The sequence below is a fragment of the Enoplosus armatus genome, chromosome 14 (assembly GCF_043641665.1).
Source record: "Enoplosus armatus isolate fEnoArm2 chromosome 14, fEnoArm2.hap1, whole genome shotgun sequence".
NCBI classification, from domain to species: domain Eukaryota; kingdom Metazoa; phylum Chordata; class Actinopteri; order Centrarchiformes; family Enoplosidae; genus Enoplosus; species Enoplosus armatus.
Window position 1 is genome coordinate 18444611 of NC_092193.1, and position 16068 is coordinate 18460678.

The window sequence follows — 16068 nt, forward strand, 5'->3', positions numbered from 1 at the left end:
TCGACTCTAACACTTATTTTGTAAGTTTTTGGATTCTAAATCTATTCTGTTTTGATGTGTGATAAGTGTAAACCTTGAGCATTTTGTCTAATTTGTATCAAAGGTATATGCAGAGTCATTCTATACTTCTTTAGTACACTCCTGCTCACTGCCCCCCCCCCCCCCCCCCCACACACACACACACCAAAAATCACAAGTTTATTTTTAATTTTATCTTTCCATTTATTACAGCTGCACACACATTCATTTACCACTGCCATTACATTGTTGAGAGATCAATCAACAGCAGAGAGCCATTCAATGTGTTCACAGCATAAAAGCATAACTATACATCTATATACAATGTTCCCATTACATCCCAGTCATATATACAGCTAAGCGTGGATAAAAGGCCAGTAAATGGAAGAAATTGTGTCAAATTGAAGCAAAAGACAGCAGGAAAAGGGTAACACTATGGAGTACAACATATGCTGGTGGTTATCTTGAAGAGAACTATACAAAAAGGAAATCAATGTTCCATACATACTGTCGCTGCTGTAACTAATCACTTGAAACTTGACATTCAACATTTTAACAGAACCATAACAGCAAGTTTCTACCATTGATCTGTGTTGAAAATCAAGGATGTCACTTTACAATTAAGCCTTGTTATAGCTTAACTTCCTTTATACACAGAGCACTGAACATTGGCATCTTTCTGTGTTGAAACAGAAAGGAACCGAGCACTAGACGTGAGAAAATGTCTCAGCTTTGAAGTAATGACAAAGGAGATGCCCATGGACAATAAATGACTGAATAATCTGAAGATCAAGAGTCTTTAATCCACTCATTTGCAACTACAAGAAAAACTGATATTTTGCCGAGAGGTTTTTCAGATGCCCAAGCTATTTAAATAAATCAGGCCAACATTACAACTTTAAAATCCTAAATCCTGCTCTATCACTACATAAACACAGCGTGTATTTGTTGCATGCTTTTTGAGGCTGAGCTGCAGTTTTTTGATCCATCCATACACACAGCACAAATGAAATAAATTACATAGAGTGCACAAGTGCGTTTTTCAATTGGTACACTTACCCAAAGTGCTGAGTTGTTATAGTTTAACTTTATACACTTTCTACTTCAAAAAGGAAAGATTTACGCATTCATTCCCCAAAAGGCCACCTTTAAAAATAAGTAACAGGGACATATGCAGAGGGGTACAGTAGAACAGGAGAACGTAGATACATGATCATCCCAGACACAAAGAATCAGACGGAAAGTGCAGCACCCCCTTATAGCCACTATATAGCCTGACCTTGAAGACATACTAGAAAAATAACAGATATGAGCACAAACACTGGAAGACAACTGACAAACTGGAGTTCAGATTTAGTTAGAGTCTAGTTGCCATGATTACACAGTGGCTCTTTGGGTTAAAGATACATGCCGCTCAGGATTTCTCATAGACAGAATCTATACAGACCTGACTGGATTCTTTTTTAAACCTTTAACATAAAAAAAGGAATCCTATCTGAATTACATTCATGTATTTCCTCCCACCAACTGATAAAGCGACCTGAGCAACATCTTCACCATTTGGCATTTAACTTTTTAATCTTCATCACATACAATGAACCTGTGCAACTTACAACTGCTTACCTCTGAACACAGGAACGTCATGTTTACGTTTCATATAACAAATCTACATATCTGGGAATATTGATGAGATTACACGAAGGAGACAGCATGAAGATATGACATAGTCCCACATGAGCACTCGTCAAGAGGCCATGACTTCTTACTCCTCTGATTCGCTGCTCATGAACTGAGTCCATCCCTCCTTCCATGACCCCTGAGCTCTTAAAATCTGACCGCTTCCCCCGTTGCTACCCCCTGATTGTTGCAGTCCTCACCCGTTTCATCTGGTCTCCAGGGTCTTGCCCTCCAGGACCAGCTGGATCTCCTTGGCATCCAGCGTCTCATACATGAGCAGAGCATCGGCCAGGTTTTTGTGCTCTTTGGCATGAGACTTCAGCAGGGCTTTGGCTCGCTCGTAAGACTCCTGGAGACAACAAAAGAAAAGATGGTAAGAAAGGGTTTTACAAGAGCTGGTTGGGTCGCAGAGTTGTTGTTTTTTTTGTTCAGCTTTCCCCAAAAAGATCACACACACCTTCAATAACAGCCTGATTTCATGCTCCACAGCTGCTTGCGCCTCTGGGCTCTGCATTGTCATGTCAGTGTAGGTCATCACACCCAACTGGGAGACAGGAAGGGGAAATAAATACATAAGTGTACGTGAAATTATAGCAAAACCGTAGACTGTGATGCATGTGCGATACAAATTCTATGAAAAGCCTCCCCCTATTAAGTTCCTTTCAAGTCAAGCCTACCTTTTCACACATTCCAAATCTGGTCACCATCAACTTAGCGATCTTTGTGGCACTATCAAAGTCGCTTGATGCACCTGGAGAAGAAGAAGAACGTATACGTATGTTGCCTTTATAAATTCCAGCCTGCCAAACACCTTTCTTCACGTAAGGGAATCAAGATTCACAATAAACATCTTTTGACTTATTGTCCCTTTTAGGAAGTCTTTCTTACCGGTTGTGATGTACTCGTGGCCAAATATAATCTCCTCTGCTACACGGCCGCCCATGCTGACGTCCATCTGGGCCAGCAGCTGAGAGCGAGTCTCACTCCAGCGATCATTCTCTGGAAGCATGGACACCTGACCAAGAAACATCAAAGAGGATGGAGAGGAGGGGTGAAACATGAAGGGGATGAGAGGAGGTACAAAGTTCCAGACCCGGTGTCAAAGCTTAATATGGAGAGTTAACAAGCTCTAGGTTTCCTTACATGTCCCAGACTGGGGCCTCTGGGCATGATAGTAGCCTTGTTGATTGGCATGGCGTCTTTGGTGTAGTAAGCTACAATTGCATGGCCTGATTCATGGTATGCTGTGATGAGCTTGTTCTTCTTGTCTATTTCCGCACTCCTCCTCTCAGGTCCTTGAAGGAAACAGGAGAAGCAATGAATGAAATTATTTCGAGGAGGATTAAAAGTGAGACAAAAAGTAATGCCAGATGAAAACAGAGACAATCAGGATAAGGATCAGTAGAAAGATAGCATATTATAACAACTGCAGAGAAACAAGAAAGTGGTCTCTCTTTACCAACTAGCAAAGCATCCTCATTACTCACCCATGAGGATTTTGTCTTTAGCGAACTCCAGCTCCTTCAGGGTGACCATGTCTTTGCCATCAACTGCTGCCTTCAGGGCAGCCTGGTTAACCAGATTTTCCAGGTCAGCGCCAGAGAAGCCAACTGTGCCCCGGGCAATAATATTGGCCTCAATAGCTGCAGAGACAACAAAGAGCTCACAGTCAGTCTAGGCCACAGACTGGACGACTGTTAAAGCAAAGTAAATAGCAAACATCCACCCAACAATGTTTATGCTTAAAAAACACCAGCGCTCTGTGCCAGTGTGCTCAGCGTGTCAGGACCATCAAACCAGGACATACAAACACATGTGGGTTAAACACCATAATAATGCATTTGAGAAAAAAATATTTCAGGATTAGCAGATGCTGATCTCCCACCTGGATCCACTTTAATCTTCTTTAGATACCAGTTGAGGATCTCCGTGCGGCCTTTCACATCCGGTTTGGGGACAGTCACCTGCATGTCAAAACGTCCCGGGCGAATCAGGGCACTAAAAGAGAATATCAGCTGATTAGTAAAATACTAAGTCAGCATATATTTCTGTGTCACTGCATCAAACACAGCCTCGGAGCTGCAGTCCAGACAGGGAAAGCTGTGACTCTGAGGGTTATAAACCTTGACATTTGTAAATGTGCATTGTTAAGCTCTGACATTTGCACAAGCCAGACAGGCTAGGCCAGAGATACAGGGGTAAACATACTTATCCAAAGCCTCTGGGAAGTTGGTTGCTCCGATGATGATCACGCCCTCATTTGGTTTAAACCTGCAACATAATATCACAGGGTACATGCCAAGTCAGCGTCTGCGATGCAGCAACTCTCGTCTTCTGCCGTTTTCTCACCACAGGACTCTTCAGCCCTCTAATTCATGTTTTGAGCCACAATGCTTCAGTACTTTTATTATTTTTGACCAACACTGTGATTTGTTGATTTGTCATATATTTAATTTAATGGATCAAAACAAAAAAACAGTAATTTTATCTATAGATGGTTTCTTGATTAATTAAAATGAATATATATGCATCTCTATCACATTATAAAATTATCATGACAGAAGATTTTATCCATATTACCCACCCCTACTGCACACACATGCATTGCAAACCCACCATATCACCAGGACAACATTGCTTTAATCTGAACTGAAAGACGGCTCCTCACTCATTGCATTCCTGAAATGTAAAAATGCAACAGATCATTTGAGAGTTTACCCGTCCATCTCAGCAAGCAGTTGGTTGATAGTCTGTCTGGAGTAAGGGTGCATGGGAGACTCAATCCTTTTCCCACCCACACTGTCCAGTTCATCAATGAAGATCACACAGGGAGCATTGGCTTTAGCCTCCCCTAGAAAAAAGCAAGCAAAACAAATCTAAAAATAAACATATTTACCACAATATTCAGCACAACAATTACAATGTTTTTGCCACAGTCATGCAGAACTTGTATTAGGAGAAGTTAACTTTACACGCTCAAGCGATTTCTAGGGAAGGAAAAGGGAAACAGAGGTCAATTTTGACATTAAAATAATAACAAAAAAACCCACTGAAAAGGTTCCTGATGCGGCTGGCTCCCACTCCAACAAACATTTCATCAAACTCGGACCCAGAGGCATAGTAAAATGGCACATCTGCCTCTCCTGCCACCGCTCTGGCCATTAGAGTCTTTCCAGTCCCCGGAGGGCCAACAAGCAGGACACCTAAAGTAAAGAGAGGCAAGGAGGAGCCCTGAATGGAACTGTGCAATCACCATATTCTTTCATAGTTGAAAAGTCATCATACTACCAACATAGGTAAGTGCACAATTTCTGAAAACTGTGAAGCTTAAAAATGACCCGTGAAAGATAGCACTACCTTTTGGCAGCTTTCCTCCCAAGGCTGTGAACTTCTGTGGGTTTTTCAGGAACTCCACCACTTCCTGCAGCTCATTCTTAGCTTCCTCTACCCCTTTGACATGCTCAAATGTCACGTTTTTCATCTGGACGGGGTCCACTGCCGAGTCCAGGCCTGAGGTGGTTCGGAACCGCACTATCCAAAATGGTTAGATTAAAGTTCGAAATCACACTGCATGGCACGGTTAATGAACTCACAGACACACACACAAACACACACACACTACTTGTTACTGAGAATTATTTAATAACCATGTCTGATTGCATACTATATTAGTGGTTCAATACTGCAGGTTAGAATTAGTTGAGCAGGATATGGTTCAGTTATATCAAGTTTAGTTGTTTTCTTTTAAGGGTAAACACATGTTCATGGTTTAGTTTAGCAGGCAAATGCTGAGCTTTATCATCAACATTAATATATTAAAATATTAACATATTAGAGGTGATTTCATGTATGACATGAAATGGAAAAGGAGCCTTAGAGGAGAAAAGGAGCCTTTACCCGATATGAAGGGGGTCTTGGAGATACCATAGAGCCCAACGAGGAGCAGAACCAGCAGGATTAGACGAGTCCTCCTGAGAGAGTCTGAACAGTTGGAGCAGAACAACTATACATCAGTGCCGTTTAATGCTTATATAGTGGAATAACAGTGAAGTTTGTATTAAAACTTGCCTTGCGTGCGTTGTGTCAGGGCTTGAGCTTTCAGGAACCCCTCAGCGAAGCCCCTCTTGAAAGCATCCTGCTGTCCATCAGGTATGTTCTTCTTCTTCAACAGGCTGTCTAGACTCTCAACTTCAACCCCCTTGTCACGTGTCAGGAAACCCTGCGATACAAGGTAAGACTAGTCAGCAGTTTTCAAAAAGCCAGAACACTCCTTCACTTTCATCACACCTTTACTCTCAAGGCGATCACACTTGACTCGCTTTGTAGGCCTGAAAACTTGAGGTGCACCTGTTCAGCTTTTATTTTTAGATTCCTGCACGGGCAGAACAGCTGGAGGTCCCTTTTGTGTTGTTACTGAGCTAACGTGGCTGCATAACAAAAACAACATACTGTCTATTTCAGCGATTATCATAGGCCTGTTGGTGACACAGGCTAGGCAGAACACCAATTAAGTGCCATTTTTCTTTTGTGCAGAAGCTCCAATGTAAGACAGGCCCATCTCCGTTTTTATTTGACAAGACAGCAGAGAAGAAAAAACAGCTTTTCCTTCTTTTCTGCTCAAGAGCCTCCAAAAAGTGTTTGTTGCTGGTAAGGCTACACTTACAGGTAAATAGTTTAAAACTGTGTCTTTAACATGCTCATTACATTAAGAATGTTAAGGATATTCTTGATGTAATAAGCACGTTAAGCAAATCCATAAAATGCATGTGAACATCTCTAAGTGCTCACCTTCATAAAAGATGGTGTGAACCCTTCAGACTCCAGGGGGCGGTCGGAGGCTGACTGCAGTCGTCTGGTTTTGCTCTTTAAAGTTTTAAAACCTCTGCTCTGGACCCACACTTGTAATATACAGTAAGTATATGATGTTTATGCAGATTAAACAGCTGACCATGTTTGCACAGCATGTAACTTTACTAGATTAGCGTAAACATTGTAAATATACACATTGTTGTTGTTGTTACAGGTAAATTTACAACCTACCTGTAAAAATAGGAAACCCTAGATAATATTGAAAGTCTATAGTCTATACTGTTTTCAAATAACACACCACTTATAAATGCTTCTAATCCATAGTTACCTGGCCAGTGTTGTAGCTCTGTACAGACAGACTGAAGGGGTGAAGGGTGCTGCCTGGAAAAAGCTGTGGCCGACATGGGCATTGCAGCACATGAGAAGCCTGGGAACAGAGGACAAGGTATATCTGTTAATGCTGAGATACCTTTAAGGAAAAAGTGGCAGCAGAGGCCCTAGTTGCTTGTTAAGGCGGTCACCTAGTAGCTAATGAATGCTTACCGCTTCCACTAACTAGTTTCCTGGAAGAAATTCTATGCAGTGAAGTGAAACACCATGTTTAAAGATTGTAAAGTCCTGATATGGTGTATTCATTCATGAATGGAGATGAGGAGTCGAGAGGGTTCTGAGGTTACAATAATCTTCTAGCAATGTTGAGACGTCAGAAGTTTGTAAGTGGTACAAGGTACAGTATGAGAGGCCTATTTATAACAAAGATGCACATTCTCACCATGCTTATTGAAGAAAAATGAGTGTGCAGAAAGATGCGAGGTCCTCCAGGCTGTCTGTCCACCCAATGCATGTGGCTCCTTCTGTGGACTCAAGCGCGGGAACACACGGTTCACCAGCTCATCCAGCTGCAATGCTCCCAGGTCTGATAAGCCAAGCTCACGCATGTTCCACATGGGCTGCACACAAATACATTGTACCGTTTCATGCATGAGATTTGATTTACATTCCTCACAAGTTATTCTGGAACAGGTTTTTGTGTAGCAGGGCTTGGGATGAAAACAACTAAGTCAGTGCAGCATCATACTGTCTCTCACTTCATACAGCAATAACAGATTATGTCCCACTAATGTATACCTCTGCGCAGTGTAGTTCTGAGTCTGTGGCATGCTCCTTGTGTTTTCTTGATTTGCAGGTGGCACTGCTGCTGCTTCCCACTGAGCTCTTTATGGAGTGGAGGACGTTGATGAGGTGGCTGAGAGGTACAGTCACCTGAGATCACATGTAAACAAAGCGTGAGTGAATGACATTTTTTGAACATTAAAAAAATCACAACTATCATAAATGTTACAATTAGCACCACAAGCCCTATTGTTAGGCAGCTAACTGAGGTAGTCACAGGTAAAGTACATCAGCTAACTTAGCTAGTGTTACAAAGTTAACATGATCCAAATCACGCTTATGATGAATAAAAAAGTAGCCACACAGGTGATTGTCACTTGTCGGTAGAAACGTAGGAACGTTGGTTAAACTGCTGATTTATTGGAATATGCAAACCATCAGTAGTCAAACATGTCACTCATTGACGCAGTTTCCCACCTGACAGCTAAGGACACGCTGAGCGCTCAACAGAACAGTAGCTAGCTAGCTGAAACTTCTCTGTCTTTGTTTCAGTTTAATTACTAGTTAATAGAATGATAACAGCGCTGACACAATGTCAACGGACGTAAATATAAGTTTCTTTCAAATCACCAAACCCTAGCGGAAGGTCGACTGCAGTCTGGCTCATGAGAGAACAAGCTAAGGTTAACTCAGCTCGCTAGCAGGCTCAACTGAACGGGGTTAGTACCAAAACAACAACAATGCTAATGCTAGCTTGGCCTAACGTTTCTTGCTTTTCTTACCTGCGGTTGGGCGGTCAAAGAAAACATTTCTAATTCTCACTGGTACAAAACGGCAGTCAAGCGTCGCAAGTTACACCACTGTCCCTGTGAGTTAAAAGTCCGTATTTCTTTCCCTTTCTCTTTCTGAAGCAGGCATAGCAAGTCAGACTGCGAACTTCAGCGGCCGGTGGTCTGACCGCTGAATATCACTCGGATGTGACGTTGCCCGTGTTGTGACACATTTTGTATCCCTGTCGAAATGTGTTCTCCTTTTTCTGGTCTACTTTAAATTCCGTTCATCTAGCTTTACAATTAATTTAATGATAGCATTCTGCTCATTTACAATAGTCTAAAATGTGATAGATATGATGTAGTCTCTATATACTTAAAAATGTCAGCTCATGGTTCAGAAATAACAATAGCAGTCAGAATCACAAGCAGTTACAGCTTCACAGTCCTACATCTGAATGTGGCGCATTAAAAGAAATGATTCACTACAGTGAATGCGTTTGTCCCAAGAATGTGTTTATTGCATGTCAAAATTTGCATTATATACTTATGTTGTACATCTGTTTATTTGAAAGCATGACACCCCTGCTTAAACAGAGTATCTTTTAATTTTCACTGTACAGCTGACTAGACACAATAATAAATATATATAGATTGTCCTTACTCTGTATCTCTCTTTTTGCAAAAGTGCAATCTATGATACTATTGCACTGAAGCCATACAATGAATAAACACTTTTACACATATATAACCACATTTGTCACCATGTCTATTTGGTCTAAAAAGAAATGCCACTAAATATGTTTCTATATTTCGGACAATAAATACAAAAAGGCTGATGTCTTTAGTTATCAGGAAAAAAAAATATTAAAAGAAACATTAAAAGAAACCTCAATGAACAATGAAATGTACAATAAATCTAACAACTCAATGTCAATGAGAAAAAAAACTCATCGCTTAAGGTCCACAGCTACTGTATGGATTTATTTCAATTAAAAGTTGACTCAGTTGCGTGAGTCGTGTGTACATTGACTTCCTGTGATATGTGAGACGTGTCATAAATAAGATCACCACCTAATGCTAAGCTGACTGTAACAAAGAAATGTGCCAGCATTTACAGTGAATACATCTTCCTTTTCTGTAACACCTAAAAAGTGTCCATGAAGTCCAAATGCTACAGAGGCTACCTTTAAAAACACCTTCCTGGCCGTTCATTTGTCTAAGGTGGCCTTTCCATTTCTACTGGTGCCTGATTGCACCGTGTCTGTGGTGGTGGCGTGAAAAAGCCACAAAGCAACAACAGTGCAACAATTTCATCCCGGATTCATGTTCCTTGATTGATGCCGACGGCTGTCAGATAATTCAGGGGATTTTTCTTTGAGGAGAAAGTGTGAAACAGAGTTTCAGTAGTCTATAAAGCAAAAACAGATTAATTAGTGACGATACATTTATTAAGTATTTTGCTCACCTTCTCTTCCGCTGTAAGTAAACCTGGACAAGCCAATGGGCAATCAGAGGCCAAAGTGCAGTCAACACCACTGTGAGGGGACAGAAGTCGAAAGGCCACCAGGAGGGTCTTAGGAACTATAAAAACAGAAACTTGCATTAAAGCTACAGTTTGTTTCCTCATTGGATACCACTTAGTCATAAAATTGCAAAATAAAAAACAAAACCATTTTCAATTCTAAGTAAAAATCAAATACACTTTAGAAAACATTGTTATAAGGACCTTTAGTGCTACAGGTAGGGAGTCCTCCTGCCGTGGAGAGGATGATCTTGACTGAAAAATGTAATAGAAATCTATCAATAAATATGTATCAGCATCATCAACGTCATCAACAATGTTACATTTCAGTGCACAGGTGCCTGGAAAAATCTGCTTGTGTGATGGCAAAGAGAAGTGACAATGTCTCGATCTCCACAGCGAACACAATGTGGCTAACACCCCTGGTCCTTCACCTGTGACAGCGCGAGCGCCTCCAGAGCGTGCAGCCTGTGCAACACAGTGGCCATGTCGTGCTGCAGCCTCAGCAGAGCTGTGGCTATTTGTTCGTTGACGTTTCCCCTGGCAGCACTGACGGGGTGTCTGCTCTGTGACACACAACGGCAGGCGGCATCTACGCTGGTGCGCCGCTGAGAGCTGCAGGTTGCCCTTGGCGATTGAGAACCTGAGACGAGAGTCAGAGTGTTAATGCTACAAGATGCAACTGTGCTGTGTTTTAGGGTATGCGATGCCTTTAAATGTCTAGCAGGATGAACTGAGTGCACATCTTAGGAGAAAGGTAAATTAGCGATACAGCGTCAGTATGAATCAAAGCCGACTACTGTAGTCTCACCTCTCCCTCTTCTTGACAAGGCGCTGTTGTGTTGGCTTGTACTAATCCCTTCTCTAAGGCAGGAATCTTCCATGAGCACTTGATCCTCTCCTCCATTCAGAGTTGTGTTGCTCTCGAACCAAAGATCCTTTTGCCTCACCGAGGCAGCTCCTGATCCAGGTGACATCATTTTGGATGTAGACAGCACCTTTGGTAGGAAAAGATGAGTTTGATTAGCCAAAATGAGGTCAGAACACGTTCAGCTTGTGTTTTACTTTGTAACTCCTCATGACTTTCTTTCTATAATGTTGACACGATTAAAGTTATAGTTTGACATTTTGGAAAATACACTTTGTCTTGCCTGGGGTAACATGAGAAAATCTGTCCTGAAAATATGAAGCTACAGCCTGGAGACAGTTAGCTTAGCTTAGCATAAAGACTGGGACCAGGGGGAAACAGCTAGTCGGGCTGTGACTAAAGTTCAAAAATGCACCTACCAGCACCTTTAAAGCTCTAAAACTCTGAGGCTACTTTAATCTGTACAGAAACTGAAGTGTATAAACAACATGTTTTTTCACAGGGGTTTATGTGCTGGACTTTTTCTTGGCTAGGTGCAATGATTTCCTTAGTCTTGTCATATTGGGATCTTTAGTAGTTCTGGTAGCTCAGCGCTTTCCCCCTGCTTCCAGTCTTTATGCTAAGCTAACTGTCTCCCGGCTCTGGCTACACATTTAGTGATGAGACTTCAGAGTGATATCAATCTTCTCATCTAGCTCTTGGAAAGAAAGTGAATGAGCACGTTTCCTAAATTGTCGAAACTAATCCTTCAATGTTGTGTACACTGGAGGAGGGACGCCACACCTCTTCCATGGCCAGATGCTCCATTGAGTCGCAGAATTCCTCATTATCTGAGTCTGTGGATCGGTGGTTCTTCTCAGGAACTGCATGGAAAACAGGGTAAATGACATCGTCCTTCACTGTACATCTACATAATAAACATTTTGTTTGTTAGATTCTTAACAACATTTTAACAATGCAATGTTAATTAGCCTTATATATATATATATATATATATATATATATATATATATATATATATATATATATATATATATATATAAATAAGAGGGGTCGCTCTTAGTGACAAACCCATACAGAATTATCACCTGACACTGCAGTTCCCCTCAGCTATATTATATTATATATATTATTATTTTGTATTGTTGCTACACTTATTATAGTTATTTTTCTGTTTCATGAGCTGTTGTTTTTGCTGCTGCAACATAACATTTTGGGATAATTTATGTTTCACCTTATCTAATTCTTTTAGTATATCGAAGGCTTTACTCAAAAGGAATCTGGAAGAGTGTAATCATAAACTATTTGGAGGTATGCATTGTCAAATCTTGTGCTTTTTTGTATATAGTGTTATACAATCAAAATACACTTCTTGCACTAAAAGTAATCTTACCACTCAGGTGTCCATTAAAGTGCATATAGGAGTTATACTGCACACTGGGCTCTACGGAGCTGGCCAGTTCCTCCTCCTCCACCTCACTGTTGAGGGAGCTGTGTGTCCCATTGGTGAAGGAGGACATGCTGGGCTCCATGCTGCTGCTGGACCCTCTGGTGCAAGACCTCCACCTCTTGTCCTCCACCATCTGCAGCCTCGGGTCAGGACTCCAGTCTGAGACGAGAGAGAGAGAGAAAGAGAGAGAGAGAGAGAGTTTGACAAAGCATTACAAAAAAGAGCAGTTATTTTTGATGTGCCCTTTGTCTAGCTATATCTCACCCTGGATGCAAATGACTTTTTCCTTTATCTCCTTGAAATACTGTTCTCATTCATAGGAATGTATTCAGAGGGAAAACACATCAAATTCGATCTATGTATCTCGCACCCTTAAAATTAACTCGTGTCATATTATAGTGAAAATGTTATTCTTAGCGAAGAAATACATGTGTGCTGGCTGGTTTTTAGTCACTTATCTAATACTAATCTAAGAACACAGCACAAATACACAAACAGTTGCTTTAATTCTTTTTTTAAACTAATAACAGAGAGGCATGATTTAAGGACAATTAAAATAAACTAGTGCATACAGAAAGGTCAAACAAAAAATATATATATATTGATTTTTCAAAAAGGCTAAGTACCTTCCTGGGCACTGGGCACCTGTAGTTTTTAACAAATGTTACTCACACAGGAGTAATTTGTATATTTGTTAGGGACTATTTTCAACTGTGGATTGATACACATTTGGTTCACGAGTGAGTATTTAGTGAGCAGGTCGATTTATGTGGGATTGACTCTAAATAAACGACACTGCCCGTGTTCATGGTAATGAAGAAACGTGTCACCCAGTGCAACAGTGTGGTTCACTCTACAACATAAACTCCACAGCACAAAACAGCTGACAACTACAGATGGTACCTTTTCCGTCCTCCTCTTCCTCCTCCTTGTCTTCATCGTCCGTATTGTCTTCTTCATCCCCATTCTCCTCTTCCTCACTGTTCTTCCAATCACTACTCTCCTCTCCTCTCTCAATTTCACTACTTTCTTTGCTTCCCTCTGCCTCCTCGCTACCAACACTTACGCCTTGAACACTGCTGTCTTTGCTGCCATTTTCTTGCAGGTTTTGTATATCATCCCACAGATCCCCAAAGCCTGAGCAGTGAGGGAAACACTCTTGATTAACTGTCTATCAAAGTATGTTATGTTGCACAACGTAAATCTACACAAAGCAAAGACATACACACAGCTGGTCAACAGGGCACAGCTTCTACACACTGCGTCTACACCACAAAGTGCAAATAACAACCGACACACTGACTAACTACAGCACACACGACAGATTAACACAAGACACTTTCGTCCGTCTAACAATCTAATATCTTAAAGTTCCTGCAGCGTAAGCCAAGGATAATGTACACTTATCTTTTGTCATGTAACTGCACTGAAAGCCACTTAATCAGCTTATATACTGTGGGACCAATCTATCATCTCTACAGCTACTACGAACACCAAAGACTTGCCTTCCATTGTTGGTCTCTGAAATGGTGTGACCAGCTCATCTAGTGACAAAAACACATGTAAGACAGGCTCAGTGTTTGAAAAAAGTGTCATCTGTGTGACTAACAAAGACAGCAGTACTACATCCCACTACATCCCAGTAGAGCCCTCCCTGGTGTGTGTCCTCTTTTTCCTTTGATGTGTCTTCCAGCGTGGAGTTATTCTGGCACCGATGATCATGTGCATTACCTGCATGTTGTGCAAAAGGCCTGGTGAATGGCCTCCTGTCCACCTCATTTTCTTCAGATTCTTCTCCTTCTCTGTCGACCTCTGTGTAGAAGTTGCCAAGCTTCTGCACCAGGTCAGACACTTCGTCTGAGATTGGGATGGTCTCCAAAATCTGACAACACACATAAATGATAAAGTTTATGTTAAAGAGGGGTTGGGAAAATATGCAAAAAACACATGTTTTTGTGTAAATAGGTGTGGTAAGACTGTCAACAAGTTACCACAAAGTGTCAGCCTTATGTATATATAATTACATCTATTTATGTAATTTTATATATAGATAAGGCCAACTGATTTCCCTGTTGGAGCTGTTAAGTAAAGCACATTAAAAACAGCTGGTAACTGGAGGACCTGAATGCCACTTACATTCTGTTAGTTGAAAAATGAGAAATAACATTTGCAAAAGCAGTTTCTGCTCTTATTCAAAAGGATGTGTCATTGCTCAACAAATTTCTCAAATAAACACCATAAAGTGAGTCATTTTTCATGAACAAGACTAATGTATGTACTAAGGTATACCATGTTTACCATGTTCACTATCTTAGTTTAGCCTGTTAGCATGCTAACATTTTCTAATTAGCAGTAAACACAAACTAAAGTTGAGGCTGATCACTAGGCTATTAGATCATTTGTAATAGGAAAATATATTTACTGTATGTGTTAAGCACACACCCTTTTCTTACCATGCCAAAACATTTATGTGGAGAGAGATGTGTGCTCCAAGTTTATTGACTGTTTATCATTATGCATGCTGCTTCGGTTCAGCTTTAGTGTTCCTTGAAAGGACTTACCAGCTGGATGTCCTCAACATAATTCTTCATGGCTTCCTCCTTTGTCATATATCCTAAAGAGCTCCATGCATCCCTGGCAACACAAAGTCTTAGTTCAACACTGGAGCAGTGAGAAGAAAGTGAATGACTGAACACTGAATAACTGAAAATGTGCCGTCACACACAGTGGTGCAGAAATCTCTCCAGACTTAATATATTCTATATCTATGCAGTAATATTTGGGTATTATTAAACTAAGTCATGGATCTGGAACAATAGCATAGCAGGCATGTGAAGTGACCTGGACTCAGAATGGACAGGGGATGAGACTCTGAATATTATAAATATTATGGATCTTATCTATCCACCTGCACCTGCTCGTGGCCCATGTGGCCACTAGCCATGACTCTAGGAATATAACAATTACTTGTGCATCACAAGAGCATATTACAAGCACTTACCATTTAGCTTTGCCATGAGTGTCCCAGAAGCCGGTTGGTCTGGGGATGTTGCAGGGCCCCAGGGTGGCCTGCTTGTAGTAACTATAGAACATCAGCATCATGTCATCAGACGGCTGGAAAGGACCTGAAGGAATGAATGGAGCAAATTATAAAAAGGTACATGTGTGGGTAAAGGTACAGCTTGGAAATGTAGTAAAAGCATGAAATGTTATGCTGAGACACATGTGAGCGACATGAGTTGTTATTCGACTTGAGAAATGACTGATTCAGTTAATCTGCTCTTATCCTTACAGCAGCTTTCTCAATAAAGGGTTAGCCAAGAGAGGCAGCTCTTAAATGCTCATGCATGTAGGTCAATCACCTGAAGTGTTAACACACCAACAAGCACAGACCTCACATTATAAAGCACACAACTGAACACATAGGTCCAATCACCTCCAGGCATAGACAAGGAGAGAGTAGAATAGAAGAAGTTATCACCTTCTTCAGGCAAACTCCGGATCACTTTGACTGCAGCCACAAATTTCGCCTCCAGGCTGTGTTTGTCCTCCTCCTGCGCCATGCTGAGTCCCAACAAGGATGGCATGAAGGGGTCCTCACATCTTGAACAAGAATATGAAGCAATATGAAGCAGTTCAGAAAGGGTTCAGCGAGGGACAATTTGGTCATCACTGCAGCTAGTTGCCACTTGTCTTATCCAAGGAGGGAGACTGTTTCCTGTTTAATCTAGGATATCTAGATATATATCCCATAATCTAGGATAAGATTGGTCTATTTAATAAACCCTAAATCGGTTTAGCGCCAACTGACTATATTCTTTAACAGAAATGATTCCCT

The 16068-nt window shown here is 41.1% G+C and overlaps 2 protein-coding genes across 2 annotated transcripts; both read right to left on the minus strand.

Moving 5' to 3' along the window:
* Positions 1-190: 190 nt before the first annotated feature.
* On the minus strand, positions 191-8528 carry yme1l1b (YME1-like 1b). The gene is made up of 18 exons (XM_070918501.1): positions 8400-8528; positions 7633-7767; positions 7277-7454; positions 6833-6931; positions 6484-6593; positions 5764-5914; positions 5593-5676; positions 5053-5226; positions 4746-4898; positions 4414-4546; positions 3904-3966; positions 3581-3693; positions 3183-3338; positions 2839-2990; positions 2584-2710; positions 2373-2446; positions 2153-2239; positions 191-2044 (listed from the first exon to the last, which is right to left on the minus strand). Exons 1-18 carry the CDS (start codon positions 8424-8426, stop codon positions 1901-1903), a joined length of 2160 nt encoding a protein of 719 aa, XP_070774602.1. The 5' UTR covers positions 8427-8528; the 3' UTR covers positions 191-1900.
* A 1323-nt stretch (positions 8529-9851) lies between these two features.
* Positions 9852-15808, minus strand: LOC139296341 (acyl-CoA-binding domain-containing protein 5A-like). The gene is made up of 12 exons (XM_070918718.1): positions 15712-15808; positions 15232-15355; positions 14792-14864; positions 13962-14112; positions 13736-13774; positions 13134-13367; positions 12159-12389; positions 11543-11643; positions 10724-10910; positions 10347-10555; positions 10117-10167; positions 9852-9971 (listed from the first exon to the last, which is right to left on the minus strand). The coding sequence occupies exons 1-12, from the start codon at positions 15791-15793 to the stop codon at positions 9852-9854; spliced, it is 1602 nt and encodes a 533-aa protein (XP_070774819.1). The 5' UTR covers positions 15794-15808.
* Positions 15809-16068: the final 260 nt, after the last annotated feature.

Excerpts from the sequence above, each read along its gene's own strand:
- LOC139296341 (XM_070918718.1), bottom strand. The coding sequence starts at position 15,793 with ATGGCGCAGGAGGAGGACAAACACAGCCTGGAGGCGAAATTTGTGGCT. Across the intron at positions 13,775-13,961 it reads GCCTTTTGCACAACATGCAG|ATGAGCTGGTCACACCATTT; the intron begins GTAATGCACATG and ends TTTTGTCACTAG. Across the intron at positions 12,390-13,133 it reads GGAAGAGGAGGACGGAAAAG|ACTGGAGTCCTGACCCGAGG; the intron begins GTACCATCTGTA and ends CTCTCGTCTCAG.
- yme1l1b (XM_070918501.1), bottom strand. The coding sequence starts at position 8,426 with ATGTTTTCTTTGACCGCCCAACCGCAG. Across the intron at positions 7,768-8,399 it reads CTTTGACCGCCCAACCGCAG|GTGACTGTACCTCTCAGCCA; the intron begins GTAAGAAAAGCA and ends ATGTGATCTCAG. Across the intron at positions 6,932-7,276 it reads ATTTTTCTTCAATAAGCATG|GCTTCTCATGTGCTGCAATG; the intron begins GTGAGAATGTGC and ends CTCTGTTCCCAG.